The sequence below is a fragment of the Musca autumnalis genome, unplaced genomic scaffold (assembly GCF_047663935.1).
Source record: "Musca autumnalis isolate F117 unplaced genomic scaffold, ASM4766393v1 scaffold_1, whole genome shotgun sequence".
NCBI lineage: Eukaryota > Metazoa > Arthropoda > Insecta > Diptera > Muscidae > Musca > Musca autumnalis.
This window is the reverse complement of record NW_027411644.1, coordinates 253,749,625-253,767,579: the sequence shown is the minus strand read 5'-3', so window position 1 is coordinate 253,767,579 and position 17,955 is coordinate 253,749,625. Positions and strand designations below refer to the sequence as shown.

Genomic DNA, 17,955 nt, shown 5'->3' with positions numbered 1-17,955 from the left:
AAATATTCATTAAAAAATCTACTATTGAAAAAAAATTCAATATTCAAAAAAAAAAATCCTAGCTGAATCATTCTCAAAGAATCCACCATTGTACATATGTATATTTGCCCCTTGCTCTTAAAATTACATACAAATAGGGCTTAGTCTTGTGCGAAATTTTCCACAACAATTTTACTGAGCATTTCATTAAAGGGTCTAAGACTAGCTACATATGAGATTTGTCCTTAAAACTAATCTCAGGTATGGAAATTTCCCTGGCGGATTTAAATATTAGCTAAGGAAATATTTCTACAACAATTTCACAAATTTTTACATTCATGGCCACTGTGCAGGGCGATAAGAAAAAACCAAATTAACCAGCATTGTAGAGAGAGAGACAGAGAAAGTGAAAAAAGAGAAAATTATCTCTACTATTTATACCGATTCAAAAATAAATTTGCATTACCGACCACAATATTGAAATAATATTTCGAAACAAAAGAGCAAATCCGAAAGAATAACACAGATTACTCTTAAGTCGGACAAGAGTACTTGTATAAAATATTTCCTGTGGTTATGAGGAGGGAGATAAGGTTATCGCCTTAACCACCATATCCCTACATGTGTGCACACATTCATACACACACACATGTATGAGTATGATTGACTGCATTTGTTGTGCTGTGTTGGAATACAGCATAACAAATGATGAAGGGTCAGTTTTAAAATTGAAATCGAGACGTAAGGAACAACTCAGCACAGCTACGCAAACGGAAATGTTAAAAGTGTATTTAATATTTTGCATAGTGTTATGGCAGGGCAGCTCTGATTGTCTGCCTTTTAATGCCACTGCCACAAATTTAGATAGCCCCATGGGCCAAGAAATTGTACGCTATTCGAAAGCAGCGGAGATACACAATTTAATGGACGAAACTGTGGATCCCTGTGATAATTTCTATCGCTTTGCTTGTGGTAAATGGAATCGCATTAATCCCGCCAATACTTTGGAACATGCCTCAACGGGTTTCTTTGAGACGGTGCTGAGAGCCCTGAATCGCAAAATTGCCGAGGTACTGTCAGCAGACGATGCCGGTTTCGAAAACGACATTGACAGAAAGGTAAAGAATTTCTTTGATTCATGTATGAATTTATCGACATTGCGGGATGTCTATAAGGATAAACTGTTGGAATTGTCGGAAGAATTCGGTGAAATACCTGTACTGGTGGGTGACAAATGGAATCGTCACGAGTTCGATTGGCTAAAAACAGTTAGTGAGATGGCCTATAAATATGGCATACACATCATCTTGGGCTATGACATAATGGTGGATTATGCCGATACCACCAAGAATCGTTTATACATTGGTTATCGTGGTTTGCCCTTGGAATCGAAATCAATGTACTTGGAGGAAAGCAATGCCGTCTATCGTGAAGGTTATCAAAGTAAAATGGCAAAAAATTTGCAGCGTTTCCTGAAGCTGCCACAAGAATTGGCCGAGGTTACGGCCAAGGAGTTGTTAGAGTTTGAAATTGGTTTGGCCAAAGGTATGATCGATGCCACAGCCGGCTTACAGGTAACTGATATTACCCGTCTAACAACTGTGGATGAATTGCACGTAAAATATGGCAAAGATTTGGATTTGAAGCGCTACATTAACATCTCTTTGGGTTATGTGCCACAAGACAGGGTTTACGAAATGGCTGAGGACTATCAGAAAAATCTCATCCAACTAATCAAGGAGACTCCCAAACGGGTTGTGGCCAATTATATTTTTTACAATTTCCTGGAACATTTTATGGTCAAAGTGCCCAAACTGCACAAGGATCTGCAAACGAAATGCATCGGCAAAACCAAGCGGTATTTTGCCAAAAATTTGGACAACATCATCTATAGGCGTTACAACAGCAACAACACCACCGGCAAGGCCATTGATTTTATGTGGCATGAAATTCAAACCACCTTTGAACAAATTCTATTATCCGACAGGCTCAGCTGGATTGGAGAGGAGACCCGAAACTATGCCATAGAAAAGTTGAAGGCCATGCAATTGGAAATTAATTCCTATGAGCAGAGGAATTTCAGCTCAGAACTGGGCAAGTTGCAGTTGAATAAATATGACTTTGTGGAAAATCTAAAATCGGCCATGGTGTTGAGTGTCAAAAATACCAGAGAAAAACTAAATGAACCTCCCTCGGCCCTCGAGGCTGGAGAGATCCTATCCTTTACCCCAGCCAATATTATTGTGGAGAATAAAATCAAGGTTCCCGTATCCCTGCTGCAACCCTACTACGTTTGGTCCAATCTCTATCCTAATGCTGTGCAATATGGTACCCTGGGCTCGTTGATATCCCATGAATTGATACACGGTTTTGATGACACTGGGCGGAATTTTGATAAATCCGGTAGCAGCCATAATTGGTGGGATGCCAAGTCCACGGAAAACTTTAAAAATCGCACCAAATGTTTTATTGATCAATATAAAAATTACACCTATAATGGTCGTAAACTTCCCGAAATGGTATCACAATCGGAAAATATTGCCGACAACGGTGGTGTACGTTTAGCCTATGCGGCCTATTTGCGTTGGTATGAGGATGCTGCCCGTTCAACAGGAATTCTGCCAGTGGAATCTTTGCCACGCCTTAAATACTCCGGCAAACAATTGTTCTTCATTAGCTATGCCCAATTGTGGTGCAGTGATGTCCATCCGGTAATTAAAAATCTACAAACATCCACAGATCTTCATGTTCCTGGGAAATATCGTGTCATTGGTCCACTGTCGAATTTTGAAGAATTTTCCCGAGAATTTAATTGTCCCATTGGCAGTAATATGAATCGTTACAATAAATGTGAAATTTATTGAGAGGGAAATATGTAACGAATTGTAGGATCTCTTATTTAGTAGTAGTTTTAAAGGTAAGTTATTTTTTGAATTCTTATTTTATTTCGGAGAATTGATTATAATCTTTTCTTATTCTTCTTTAATTTCAGTTATAATAAATTATGATGATAATTTTTTCAATGAAATAAATAAAACGATGAGTATTACAATTGAATGGGGTCCATTATTAGTAATTCCAAAAAATAGATGGATCGACATGAAGGTAATGTATTCTTCTTAATTCCTCAGCTTTAAGGGGACAAAATTAGGAAATTTGTTATGTCTCTTTTGAAGTAATATATGTTAGAAATAGGTTTGGATCCAAACAGATATATGTTTGGGACTGGTTGCAAACAAATATATGTTTACAACATTTGTAACATATCTCAATTTTATTTGTTTATTTGTTGGTACCCAAACATATTTTTTATGTTGGAACATATTTTTATGGGTGGAGATAGGATTTTTGTCAAAGAGCGTACCAACAGGGTAAGCGAGAGCTCTGTATAATAAGACGTAGAAGCTATGACAGGAGGGTGAACAACCCAGCTAACAATTTTTTCCGAGGGTTCTGGTATCAGATTTTTTCTGAGATTTTCTGAATATTTTTTAGAATTGTGGCCGATTTCTCTAATATTTTCCTAGAAATTTGACCGATTTTCTATAAGTTTATTTTAAGAATCTCTGCAAATTTTCTAAAGAATCTTAAGAATCGTCATTCCCAATTCGTTCCGATTTCTAATGGATTTTCTAAGGGATTTCTTTTTTTGTTTGATGTCGAAGAACAAAATTACTGGTCATAAAATTCGCATATACAATTTTAAAATGTTTTTAATATAAATGCTACATATAATAATTCAAGCTAGTGATTATAGCTTCAACATATATGTAGAAGTATACTTCTGCATATTGTTCTACTGTTAATCATAAAATGATAACAACAGGCAAAATCATTAGAAAGTTTGAAATTAGAATCTTCCATAAATAGCACATTGAAAGAAAATTGTCTCTGAGTGGGGTTTGTTCTGTACAGTACGACACGTGGCGTCAGCGTCGGAATTGTTTCCGATTTTTTCAGAAAATCTGAACTTTTCTCCGAATTTTTCCAGAATTTATTTCCTAATTCGGACGGATTTTCTTAAGAAAATCTAAATTTTTCATCGAATTTTCCAGAATTTTCTTCCGAATTCGTACCGAATTCTGTCAGAAAATCTAAACTTTTCTCCGAATTTTCCAAGAATTTACTTCCGAATACGGACGGAATTCGTCGCGAAACTCTAATATTTTTTAAGAATTTTCTTAGAAAATTCTTTCCGAATTCGGTGCCACGTCCATACAACTTTCGTACCGAATTCGGTATCAGAATCGGATATTTTTTCAGAAATTCTGTCCGAATTCGAAACGAATTCGGAAAAAAATTTTAGCTGGGAATTTTGTTTTTGCTTTTGTGGTGTGTATACATATCGCGGCCAAACACGTGTGTTCCGTTCTTTGTTGTTGCGATTTATTCATCCACAAGGCAAGAGGAAAATAAAAAAAATGGTATGAATTATTTTTGTTATTTTTGCGAGAAAGACATTTTTCTTCAGTTTCCCCTATGCATTCGTTGAATAAAGACAGTAAAGTGAGTAAATCAGTGTTTGTGTTTTTTTTAACGAAATATACTTATAAGTATATGTATATATACTTATACTTGTAAGTATAATAAGTTGACATCGGATTTTTGCATATTTTTGAAAATTATAATGCAGAAATTTTTTATAAAACAATAGAAGCTGGAACTTTGTACGTATTTTTGATTATTTGAATATAACATCGAAATTCTGTCGTTGTCATATAATTCCGTATAATAACGTAGTTACAATTTGTTGACATTTCAAATATATGCAAAATTCCGATGCCTAATAATAAGGATCGAATATGTGGTAAACATTCAAGTTGATCGGAACAAAATCTACTGAGATATGAGCGTTGAAAGGGAGTAATCCGTCAGCCTGTGACTGTACAAAAAACAATATCAGGAGCGGTGGAACTAAAAGTGCTAAGAACAGATCCCTAGTTTTAAATATAAATAGTATTTTTGTAGTTGACAGCAGAAGTTTTCGAAATTTTCAGTGTTAGGCGTTCTTGGGGTATGTATCATGAACAGTGGTCCAACTTTTCTACTGACAAACTGAATCAACACAGTCCACAGAGAATGAATGTATAGCGCTGTAATAACGACTGCTAAAAAATGTAGCCTTAAATAATGGGTCATTTCAAGGCCCATATCTCCCATATATATACAATGACTACCCGCTATTAAAGTGTTCACAGACCATATTCCATCTCGGAACTGGATCTTCTTTTAACAGTCATTCCTTTAGATAGCTGTCATGGTGCGGCACATAGACTACATTCGATAAGAATTTCAAAACAGTACTTGAACAGCCCTTAAACTGCACCTATTTTTGGTCCGATTCATGTCAAATTTTGGGACTGGGCATATTTTTGGCTTTTGATTACATTGCAATCGAAACATATCGCATATGCAAAATGAAATGTATAACCACGGCCACAACCTTCAAAATACCGAAAATCGGGAGGTATCGTTCTATGGGGGCTATATGAGGGGCTGAACCTAAACCGAAAATTTTAGGTGGAAAGTTTTTTTACCCCCAAGGAAGACTTAATACCAAATTTTAGCCATTTCGGCGGGATATTGGGGGCACAACCTTCAAAATATCAGAAATCCAGAGGTACCGTTCTATGTGCGCTATATTAAGAAGTAGACCTATACCGACAAATTTCAGACGGAAAGCTTTATACCCACAACGAAGACAAAATGCCAAATTTCAGCTATTTCGGTGGGATATTGAGGCCACAACCTTCAAAATACCGAAAATCGGGAGGTACCGTTCTAAGGGGGCTATATGCAGACGTGGACCTATGCGGACAGATTTCATTTGTAAAGTTGCATACCACTAACGAAGACTTAATACCAAATTTCAGCCATTTCGGAGGGATATTGAGGGCACAACCTTCATAATACCGGAAATCGGGAGATTCCGTTCTATGGGGGCTATATTAAGAAGTGAACCTATACCGAAAAATTTCAGGCGGAAAGTTTTATACTCACAACGAAGACAAAATGCCAAATTTCAGCTATTTCGGTGGGATATTGAGGCCACAACCTTCAAAATACCGAAAATCGGAAAGTACCGTTCTAAGGGGGCTATATGAAGACGTGGACCTATGCGGACAGATTTCATTTGTAAAGTTGCATACCACTACCGAAAACTTAATACCAAATTTCAGCCATTTCGGAGGGATATTGAGGGCACAACCTTCAAAATACCAGAAATCCAGAGGTACCGTTCTATGGGGGCAATATGAAGACGTGGACCTATACCGAAAAATATCAGGTAGAAAGTTCTATACCCACAACGAAGACAAAATTCCAAATTTCTTATATTTCGGTGGGATATTAAGACCACAAATCCTTGAATACATTTTTGCATACGCTCATTTTATGCAGATATGTAAAAATATGTCAATATATGCACGATATGCAAAATATGCAAAAATTTCTGGGCCTAATTCGTATTATTTTGTAATAAAACGAGTTTCTGTCTAATCAGATTTTCGCTACGACCATCCTAACCATATATGCATTTGCATAGGATTTCGCTGTCTATTTATAAAGGATGCGCCGGATGAAGATGTCCGATGTACACCTTCTTCTTGAAACTTGATGTAAGAAATTTTACAATATGTGAAGTTTCGGCAAAAATAGGATAATCGTTCTCATCAGTAATTATACCATCCACTATAGTGTGGAGGATATATTAATTGTATTTTTCCGTTTGTAATGCATTGTAATAATCAATCAAAATTCTGAGTCGATATAGCCATGTTCGCCGGTCCGTCTGTTGTCATCACTCTAGGGTCCACAATAATTGATATGGATGGGTTATATAGGCCCATGCTTTGGTATAGTCCCTATTTAAAGGTATATGGTAAAAACCACAATTTTCGATATAGAGGTTAAGGAAAAAATCTGGTTTCAAATCTGTTCACGCTGACAAAATTGACAGTTTCTCGCAAAACTTATAGCGGTTTTTAATCTCCTACTAACAGACCCGAGTAAGCGTTATCCGCCATATTGTGTTTTAGTGAAAACTTTTTATGGACTTTATGCTTTACAATTCAAACATAGGTATTTCTACCTCATTTCTTCAGGTCCATTGTCAAACTGACACGGTGCTTTTGAACCAATTTTAAATGGAAGGTGCTTACAACTGGAAAGTTTTTGCGGATTCTGAAACTACAATGTTCATAGATGAGAAAAATAAAAAACAAAAAATCTCCGGGGCGCCTTTTAAAAAATCAATTCATGTTGACATTTTTAGGGGTTTTTAGGTTTTCATGATTTTGCTTGGAAACCACAAGTCCTATCGAAATGGGACTAAAGAAAATGTTGTAGCTATGAAAATTCTCTACAAGATTTGCCTTTATGATATTTTCGTAGGTTTTACCGTCATTGATATATAGAAGTTGAAATTTGGACCAGGGCTTCGGAGTCGGAGTTGGAGTCGGAGTCTAGCAAATTTTGCTGGAGTCGGAGTCGGAGTCGTAAAAAAAAGCTCGACTCCCACTCCGGCCAACAATCTGTCCAACATTTATCAAAATTTGTCAAATCAATTTAAATTATTTAAATGATCATAATTAAAAAACTCTTAAGCTCTATTTTGACTACAAAATGCATATCGGAAACATTTTTGGGTCAATTGATTGGAATAATGTTTGTATGTTCCAAATATACTTAGGGAAGATCTTTTAGAAGATTTACAGGCCATTTTATGGAAGACTCACTGGTCTTCTCTTGTTGTTTTTTTTAATAGAAGTCATTTATGTCTGCTGTGAAAGAACCTGTTGGACTTTTATGAAAGACCTTATAGTACTTTAAGGGAAATCATACGAAAGACCTACTAGAATTCTTGCTGAATTTGTATGAGAAAAGTTAGAATCTTTTAAAGACGATGTTCCTGCTATTTTTTAAAACGACATATTCGGTCTTTTGGAGAACCATGCGTCTTTTATAAAGAAGTCTGTTTTTTATAATATAATAGCGTGTGCTTATCTAAAAGTAAAACTACTTAACCATTTGTCTCTCTATTTAAGGGGATGCTCCTATGCTATCCTGTGGTTCTTCGATGAAATCAAATGATTTTTCGATCAAGTCATGCATCTGAGATAAATTTGTCAATATATTTATGCTGAGGAATGAAAAATATTTAACAAATTGACGTTAAATTATGAGCATTACCTCTATAGGATGGTGGGTATATAAATTTCTAGAACTATTTAATCATTCCTGATTGTCAGTTGGGCTTAGCCGTACTAAACGTTGGTTTTACTTGTATTCTTTTTGTGGTGGAAGACAAAAGACACTTTCCACCATAAGATACTAACTTGTCATTCCGTTTGAAACACATCGAAATATTCGTAGGCAACTTTATAAAGTATAAAGATATAAAATTGCTGATATAGGTTTACGATTTAGTATAACGGCACAGCCCGATTTTATGTATTTCGAAGACTTTCTTTAGTCACATTACGTTGTGCAATACGTAAAAAATAACTATGGACGGACAAGAATCCGAGATATTGTCCTTGAAGATGAAGAGTTATGTAGGCAAAGGCCTACAAGTGTAAATTAAAATTCGTAAGGGTTTGAAAGAATGATCCATTTTGACATAAAGGTTTCAAGTAACCTTAACCACGAAAATGTATGTTAACGCGCAATGCACTATTTTGGTCTTCTGTCACGTTGCGGAGTTAAAATATCGGTAATTTTCCATAACTCAAAAAATTACAAAGAGTGTTACCGGTCAGTAATTATGGTAATTTGGTATTTCGAGTCTCATTGGGTACATAAGTCAAATTCGGAAAATTGTAAATATACTCGTATGTCGGTGTTTAGGTAGAGAAACCTTTTACGATACCGTCCGATTGCAGTTGCTTTGAAGGGTTTTGCTACATGTTCTGAAGTGTGAAGTATGCTGAAGTGCTTATTACTTTGTATTCCGTATTGTCAACGAGAAAAAAAACGAACAATATAGGTCTATGTTTTGGTATCCTGCCAATGTAATGTAAATGTTGTAAATTTTATTTTATCTATTTTCGGAGTCGACTCCGGAGTTGGAGTCGGAGTCGAGAAAAAAATTGGACTGGAGTCAGAGTCTGACCAAAAATGGCTCGACTCCGAAGACTTGGTCCAAACTAAGTTTAAGTTCGTAGATGGGCCATATCGGTCCTCCTCCTTACATCCGTACTGTGTCCAATTTTCCAAAAAAAAACACTGGCCAAAAATCAAAAATAAAATCGTATCAATTTCAACTAAATATAGGTCCACTCCTTAGAGTATCTCCGCACAGTGTCTAATTTTCCAAAAAACCTGGCCAAAAATCAAAAATAAAATTGTATCAATAAAATTTAAAGTTTTATGGCCAACAAATTTCTAGAATATTTTAGTCTGATACGATCCAATTTTATAGGAGATTTTAAAGATTTGCGGAAAAAGGGACCAAAAAGACCCATTTATGACTGGCATGAGGGTTAATTTCTTCAAGAAAAATATTCCTTGCATTATTTTCAGTAAAATTGCCAAAGACACCACATAGTTTAACTACAAGGATTCCATGTAATCTTAATTCAAATATTTCGAAAACTGTAGAAATGGCAAAAGCTAGCACCCACCCCTATTTTAGTTTCTTGTTTTTGTTTTTTTTTTTTTAAGAGGTCTCTCGGATCGTTTCGAAATTTGTTTCAGTAAGTTATCCTTGCGGCTTGCGTAAGTCCATACCTCCTGATATATTGGCCTAAATGTTCCAAGAAACCCTGACGGCACCAACCAGGAGATTCTGATTGGTGCACACTTTGCACATCGTATTATTTCTTCCAGTTGTAGATAAGGTTCGAAAATGGACTATATCGGTCCACTCCTTCGTGAACCTACCCTCAAAATTCGGATGAAGTGAAGTTTAAGAGCTCCTCTCTGATCTTTTTTTTCTAGGTTGTTGTTGTTGTAGCAACGCATATATGTTCGTTCGTGTATTATTTCAGTTATCAAGTTCCTCTGTATCAAGAGTTCCGCAACCTGGACTGGTTGCGTCCATAAAGAATGAGGAGACAGGTGAGTGGGATTAGCTGGGCAGTTAAATAAATGCAGAGTATCGTGTGGTCCCAATTCACATGCTGGGCATATGTTGGGTATCGTGGCGTCAATTCTGGCCCAATACGAATTGAGGCGGCTGCATCGTCCGGATCTTAACTGAGCTAAAACCACTCGTGTTTGCCTTGGCAGCTGTCGTTCTTCTGCTGCAATGGATGGGGGATGGTTTCCAAGTACGGCATTCACACTGTATCTTCGTACTGCTTGCGCAACCATGTTGGTGTGAATGCGATTCAAGCCTGCCTGATAGGCTCGTTGATCTAGCGGTTCTCTTTTATACCTTTGGACCTCTCTCTCTAGATCATGAAGGTCTCTCCTGACGTGCCTGGGAGGGGGGCGCCTGTCCATTAAATCGTGACAGGGATGCTCACTGCGGTAACACCCAAGCAGGTACTGCATCGACAACATCTTATTGTGCTGACGCACCGGTAAAACCTTCGCCTCCTCATGAAGATGGTCCACTGGTGTCATGAGGAGGCACCCTGTTGCAGTCCTCAGGGCGGCATTCTGGCAGGTTTGAATCTTCTTCCACTGCGATGTGCTAACCTTTGCGGACCACGCTGGCGCCGCATAGCTTACCACAGACCGGCCTATTGCATTGTAGGTGGTCAACAAGGTTTCTTTATCAGCACCCCAAGTGCTGCCAGCCAGCGACTTGAGAACCTTGTTCCTACTTCTGATCTTATTGCAAATAGCTGTGGCATGCGCGGACGACTTGAACATGCTATCGAACGTTATACCCAGTATTTTAGGGTAGTTAGAGGTCGGAATCAGTGCACCATCGACCAATATGTTCAGTGGGAGCTTCATCTCAGCCGTCCATGTGGTGAACAGCGTGGCTGTGGATTTAGCGGCGGATATTTTCATATTCCTCAGATGGAAGAACTGCACTAGGTCAGCTATGTAGACATTTAACCTATCACATATGTCATCGACGATAGGACCCGACGCCAAGATCGTACAATCATCCGCATACATCACGATCTCTATGCCGTCTGGAGGGTGTGGAATTTCAGAAAGGTAGAGGTTAAACAGTTCCGGAGATATCACCCCTCCTTGGGGAACTCCCTGTTTCACTCTACGGGTTTTGGACTTCTTGTTTCTGAATTCTACAAACGACTGGCGTCCACACATATAGTTGATTACCCAACGTTTCAAACATGGCTGGAGATTAGTTTTCTCTATATCCTCGAACAGCTTGGCATGGTTGACGGTATCGAAGGCCTTCGATAGGTCAAGAGCCACCATGACAGTTCGGTCGCACGGCCTTTTCTGGTTCAGTCCTCTACTGATATGTGTGGATATGGCGTCTAATGCTGTTGTAGTACTATGCATTTTCCGAAATCCATGTTGATGTTGGGAAACTGGAAAACACCTTCTCATCGTGGGGAGGAGTAGCGCCTCTAGGATCTTTGCTACTGGCGACAGGAGTGAAATCGGCCTGTACGATTCACCTCTGCTGGCATCCTTGCCAGCGGGACCGCCCTGCCAACTTTCCAGGCATCCGGTACAACATGGTTGGCTAACGATAGGTTGAGAACACTTGTTAAATACTCAACTCCAGGTTCATCCAGCTGCTTAAGCATTACCATCGATATTCGGTGCGGGCCCAACGATTTGGATGATTTAGCGTTTCGGATGGCATCTGCAACATCGCTCATCGTAAATTGTGGTGGTACCTCCTCGGCTGGAAGAGTTCTTCTTATACGGCGTAGCACACTTCTCTTCGCCCTATCACTCTCGGGGTGCTCTATGAACTGCCGGTTAAAATAACACGCGCACCTATTTGGGTCAGTTACTGTCACGCCGTTGAAAGTAACAGCCGTTCTGTCATCCTTCTTTTCCGGACTCGAGAGTGATTTAACCGTTGCCCACAATTTACTTATTCCTGCACCAATGTTGCACTGCTTCAGATGGTCTATCCACTTTTTCCGCTTATGTTCGCCCACTAGCCTGTTTTTCTAGGTTGTTCTAGCGGCCTCATTTACAACGGTACAATGGCAATTCTGCAAGATAACTCTAAAACTTTTTCAAAAATTTCTTCCAAATTTAGTTTAACGTAATTTCATATTTCGAGTCTTTTATGAAGAAGTTTGGTTATTAAAAATGATTTCATTTGTGGTATATGTCATTATGGTACCCAACGATTTTAAAGCAAACTCGTGATATTTTATAAACGGCATAATTATTGTGTTTGGTTTGGTTTTGTTGTTGTTGTTTTTTTGTCAGTGGCTGAGGGTATATTGTTAACATTCACAACTATCCCTACATAAAACTTAATCAGCCCGATCATTAATGTAAACTCCAAGGAGAGAGTGAGAAAACTCACGAGAGAGGAGGCATTATGGATAATCGATTTTCCCAGATAATGGAGTAACACGGTCATGTTTAATAAAAAAAATATGGGTTCCTGCAAGTATTTATAAATACAAGCAATTTTGAGTTTAATGTGGAATTTAAAAGATGTTCTAAAATAATTAATTCTTGCATTGTTTTGCATTTTCGCGGTTAATCGGTGTAAAATGAACAAAAATGCTGTGTTTTCCATTCCCGGATAATGGAGGTTTACGGATAATCGATTTCCGGATAATCGAGGTTCGACTGTAATTCAGTTTTTTTTTTCAAAAATTAATTTCAATCCACGAAAAGCTCATGTACATTGGTAGCAGTGGTGTAGGGTATCACAAGTTCGGTCGGGTCCTAAATATTGTATTTGCTTACATCGCTTCAATATCAATTATACTTTACATCTGTTTCACTACGCTTAGTCAAAGACTAGCATATGTACATATACTGTGTATTTCACCAGGCCAAAAATATTGGCATTAGCTTAGAATTTCAAGTTCAGAAAATTCCAAGAATGAAAGAAAAAAAGTTTTTGATAAACTTTGACCCATCTCAAAATTACAAGCATTTATAATTTGCTCACAAATTAAAAACTAAAAAATAGTTTTGATTTAAGCTTTCAATGAATTAGTAGTGAATTTTGTTTATTTTGTTTGAAGCTAAGCAAAAACGGATTAACATGTTTCGGATCATCATATGTAACATTATTTGTTTTTGGATTTTCGGGTGTTTTTTAATGAGCACTGCACAATGTTTCCCTTTTACACAAATTGCACTCATGGGCAAGATAATGGAGATGCGTACCTACATGAATGAATCGGTGGAGCCCTGTGAAAATTTCTATGAATTTGCCTGTGGCAATTTTGCACAATTTCATACCATCAGCGACGATGATGATGAGGAAAAAGTTAGTGTAAGCTATTTTGAAATAATGGAACAAGCGTTTGATGGCAAAATAAAACAACTTTTATCCGATTTGGATTATGCAGCTGATACAATAGCTGATAGAAAAGTGAAGATCTTTTACAAATCCTGTGTAAATTTACCGGATTTATATTTGGAGTACAGTGGCAAGTTGCTATCCCTGATTGAAGAATTTGGTCAAATGCCAGCTGTTGTGGGGGAAAAGTGGCAAGAGAGCAGCTTCGATTGGCAGCAGGTGGTGAATGAAATTCAGAAAAAGTATTCAATAAACATTTTGTGGGGCACCGGTATCAACACTGACTTCTACGACAACAAAATAAAAGTTTTGTTTTTAACTTCGGGAGATTGGTTGCTTGATAACAAGGTTTCATATCTTGATCCAGAATTCCAAGAGTTAAGAGATAGTCTGGTGAATGCCACAGCTAGCAATTTAATAAATTTTTTAGACATCAAATCCCAGCAAGCACTAAAAGTGGCAAAAGAAATTGTGAAATTTGAAGTGGAATTGGCACGGGGCTTAAGTGAGGAGGGTATGCTACCCACGGAAATGCTCACAGCAACAAATGTTGACTTGTTACAAACAAAATATTGGCCATATTTGGATATAAAAAATATGCTAACAACTCTTTATGGTGCATTGCCAGCATTTCCGGTCTATGAACAATATGCCTATTTGGAAAATCTGGTAGCCGTTATGGCCAAGACACCCAAGCACATTGTGGCCAATTACATTTTCTATAAATTGGCCCGTGAATTTATCTTTAGTTGCTATGATGACGAAAAACAACAACAGGACTACTGTGTGGCCAAAATCAAAGACTATTTTCCCACGAATTTCGAAAACATGGTCTATCGAAAATATAATAGCCCACAAACTGAAATGGATTTGCGAGAAATGTGGCAATATATTAAGATGGCATTTAAAGATGTCTTGGAATCCGAGCGTTTGCATTGGATGAGTTCGGAAACTCGACTTTATGCATTGGAAAAACTTGAAAATATGCATCTTGAGCTACCAGCTCTTACACCAGATTTTTCTGACAAAGATGCTGAACGTTTGGCATTTGGTGACAGCGATTTCATTGGCAACATGAAATCACTTAAAATTCTTATGGCTGCAGATGAAAGAGACAAGCTTTCAAGGACCCTTACTCCCACGGATGATATTCCCATAGACACCTATTCGCCCCAAAATGCCATTATGTACAACATCATTACAGTACCAGTTGCCCTATTGCAACCCTTTTACATTTCCGGACAAGGTGTTCCGCCTGCATTGGCCTTTGCCAAATTGGGCAGTGTACTGTCACATGAACTTTTGCACGGCTTCGATGACGATGGCCGACTCTACGACAAGTATGGTAATCTCTTTGAATGGTGGGACCTAAAATCGATAGAAGAATTTAATGAACTGAAGCAGTGTTTTGATCAACAATATGCCGCCTATATTTACGCTGGTCAACCACTTCACCGGCCACCATCACAGGCTGAAAATATTGCCGATAATGGTGGAATACGTTTGGCCTATATGGCCTATCTTAAATGGTTGGACAAGCACAAGGCGAAGCTCTTTCGTCGTTTCCCCTACAACAGTCGTCAGTTATTCTTCATTGGCTATGCCCAGTTGTGGTGCGATAATGTTAATCCAAAATATAAACTTTTGAATACCCTCACTGATCCTCATGCTCCGGCAGAAGTTCGTGTTATGTTAACGTTGCAAAATCTGGAGGAGTTCTCGGAAGTATTTCATTGCCCGGCAGCTAGTGTTATGAATCGTCGTGATAAATGCATAATTTATTAGTTTTACATTTTGTATTAAATTATTATTATTATTAAAAGTTATTTAAAAAAAAAATCTGTATAAATAAACATGAAATGCCGTTCGTTGGCAATTGGACATATTTGGATAATTGTTGTTTTAATGTTCGTCATAGCTACGGTGACCAATATTTTTGGATGAAAATAGAGTACATATCGTCTGCTCCGTCGGAAAAGGTCGTAAGTCCACTTTTTTTGGAAATCGCGTTTTTGTTACAGGATGATAGTACAAGTCAAAACACGTCGTATGATACAAAGAAAATGGAAGTATGTGGCGTTTTTCTATATGTTTTGCCCTTGTCGGAAAAGGTCGTAAGTCCACAAAACGTACAAATTTGAGTACGAAAAGGTCGTAAGTCCACAGGAAAATGTATACGTTAAAAGAATACTACACCTAATGTAGATCAGATATAATGTTTAACGTCATCCATGGTTGGGGTACAATGTAAAGAACTAGCCTACACCTTTGGATGATAATCGGATGATATTTGGCGGAGCCTGTGGACCAAACTTTTGAACAAAAATGTGATAATTTTTATATTGCAACGAAAATTTACTTTTGAAATCTATTTTCCCCTATAAGCGAACTGATTATGAAAGATGGACTTCTGGCCTTTTCATTGATACAAATTGGGATGCTGTATGTGTTCAAATACCTAATATATTGAAAAATTTAAAAAAAAATCAAAATTTTTGCTTTTTTTACTGTCGTATATCTTACTTAACTTTATCAAATGGTAATTTGTGGTTTCTCTAGGGACATTTATTCACATAAAGAGATTAGTTTGTATTCTGAATTCAATAAAGTAATACCTTCTAACGGACGGGTAAGTGCAATGTTTATATTATTAAATGATTCTAAAATAATAATTGATTGAAATGATATTAAATTAAAAATGCATCATGATTTTTGCTAACAAAGACCAGTATGAATTTGGAATGGAATTAGACGATGGTGTCATAGGTCTAGTTCGCTATGGTTTTAAGGGTGATTCTAACAGCTCTGATGACGTCAATACCAAACATCCTAGAAGTAATAGAAACTTCTATACCAAATCACGAAGATCTATCTTAAAAATTGCGAGCTGTATCTTAATTTCAAAAGACGGACAGACGGTCATGGTTATACCGATTTAGAATTTTACTCTGGTCGGGTCTTATTGCTAAAATATGTACCCAGGATTGGGGAAACGGAATCGTTCCTAAGTTTTATATATAGCGCATTTAAAAAATAGGGCACAGGTGTAACCCGCTCCTCCGAAATTCAACAAAATACATACATATATAGCCTACTTAAACCAAGGGACACCCCTGTGCATAATCTGAAAATTACATGGAATAAGTACTTAGGGTTGGAGATTCAACAACCGTTGCCTCGCAAATTAATTTTCTGACCGATACTTTCATAACTTTTACAAAAAAAAAGCGTTTTTTGAAAAATGCGGCCTGCCCCCGCCCCCTCTGAAATTCAAAAAATATAAAGCCTATTTTCAACTCGGTTGTTCCTTGTATATTCTCTGAAATTTTCAAAAAAATTGGTTCAGCCGTTTTTGAGTCTATGCGGAACATACAAACATACACACATTGTCTTTTATATATACGATTTCACACAAAAGTTTTGGTCCATTAAACCCGCTAATAATTTGTCTTAAACTCAAATCATTCTAAAAATTTCGCTCCGATCGGAATATTACTTCGATCTACAGGACAGCTACAACGTCGGGTAAAAATTTTGGGTTTGGTCCATTTCACACCAAAATTGAGGCTTGTAGTTTTATTACAATTGTTAATGGATGGACGGACACACATAGCTAGATCGCTTTATCTCGTCAAGATATGAAAAAATGGCAAAGGGAGGGGTCTACGAATACTTCGCGATGTTACACGAATATTGGACAAAACAAACTTGTAATACCCTTTCCACATTGTTTTGTAAAGTATAAATATTTTATTTTAAAAACGTCCGTAAATTGTAAGAAAAGGTCGTAAGTCCCTACAAAAATACAAAACTGTACAAGGAAAAGGTCGTAAGTCCAAAGACATCCAATTATATCTCTAACGCGACGGAATTTTATCAAACAAAGTATAGGTATTGAAGCGGAATAAATAAACGAAAAATACTGCATTTACCACCATAATAAAATCTTTAATACAGAAAGCGCTCGAATGTTTTTTCTTCCTCCTGAAAAATTTATTGAAAGGGACTTACGACCTTTTCCGACGGAGCAGACGATATACACATTGAAGAAAAATTACAGGCCAAAACAGAGTACGGTAATTTTGTAATACTTCAACAAAAAATTCAACCTATTTTAAGAGCTTATAGGTACACTTGCAAATTAAAAAAATGGATTTTGTTTGGCGTTGCCCTCTGTAGTTCGAAAACAGATGATCGGATCTTCATATACGATCACATAAAAATCTAGACTTTTTATTTTTTTTTTACGAATTTATAGCAAAAACTATGTATTTAAAGACAAGATTATTAGAAGAGTTTTTCATTGGGAATCCCCATCTATGGAATTTCCACATTTGTCTGTCATATCTATATACTAAAAACGGGCTGTATGTACATATGTATGTAGCATATAAGAGAAGTAATACCCGGGAAAACCCTAATTATTAACATCTTATTGAGGCCACAACAAATATGCTGATCGGTTTATTCGTTTTCGATCGTTTTGTTTAATTTCGGATTGGATTACGTATGTAGTCACAAAACAAATCAAAAATAGAGGACATAGAGTACGTCCAATAAAAATAGAGGACACATAGAGTACGTTAAAAAAA

At 37.1% G+C, this 17,955-nt stretch overlaps 3 protein-coding genes across 7 annotated transcripts in view; 2 read left to right on the top strand and 1 right to left on the bottom strand.

Moving 5' to 3' along the window:
• Positions 1-17,955, bottom strand: part of LOC141389381 (uncharacterized) — a 540,923-nt gene that overhangs the window by 244,655 nt on the left and 278,313 nt on the right. The window lies entirely within an intron of this gene.
• Positions 624-3,036, top strand: LOC141389375 (endothelin-converting enzyme homolog). Its single transcript, XM_073960806.1, has 2 exons — positions 624-2,896; positions 2,972-3,036. Exon 1 carries the CDS (start codon positions 633-635, stop codon positions 2,841-2,843), a length of 2,211 nt encoding a protein of 736 aa, XP_073816907.1. The 5' UTR covers positions 624-632; the 3' UTR covers positions 2,844-2,896; positions 2,972-3,036.
• On the top strand, positions 13,046-15,240 carry LOC141389382 (neprilysin-1-like). The gene has a single exon (XM_073960817.1). The coding sequence runs from the start codon at positions 13,103-13,105 to the stop codon at positions 15,146-15,148; it is 2,046 nt and encodes a 681-aa protein (XP_073816918.1). The 5' UTR covers positions 13,046-13,102; the 3' UTR covers positions 15,149-15,240.

Bases quoted from the DNA above. Each gene is read 5' to 3' on its own strand.
- LOC141389375 (XM_073960806.1), top strand. From the start codon at position 633: ATGAGTATGATTGACTGCATTTGTTGTGCTGTGTTGGAATACAGCATA.
- LOC141389382 (XM_073960817.1), top strand. From the start codon at position 13,103: ATGTTTCGGATCATCATATGTAACATTATTTGTTTTTGGATTTTCGGG.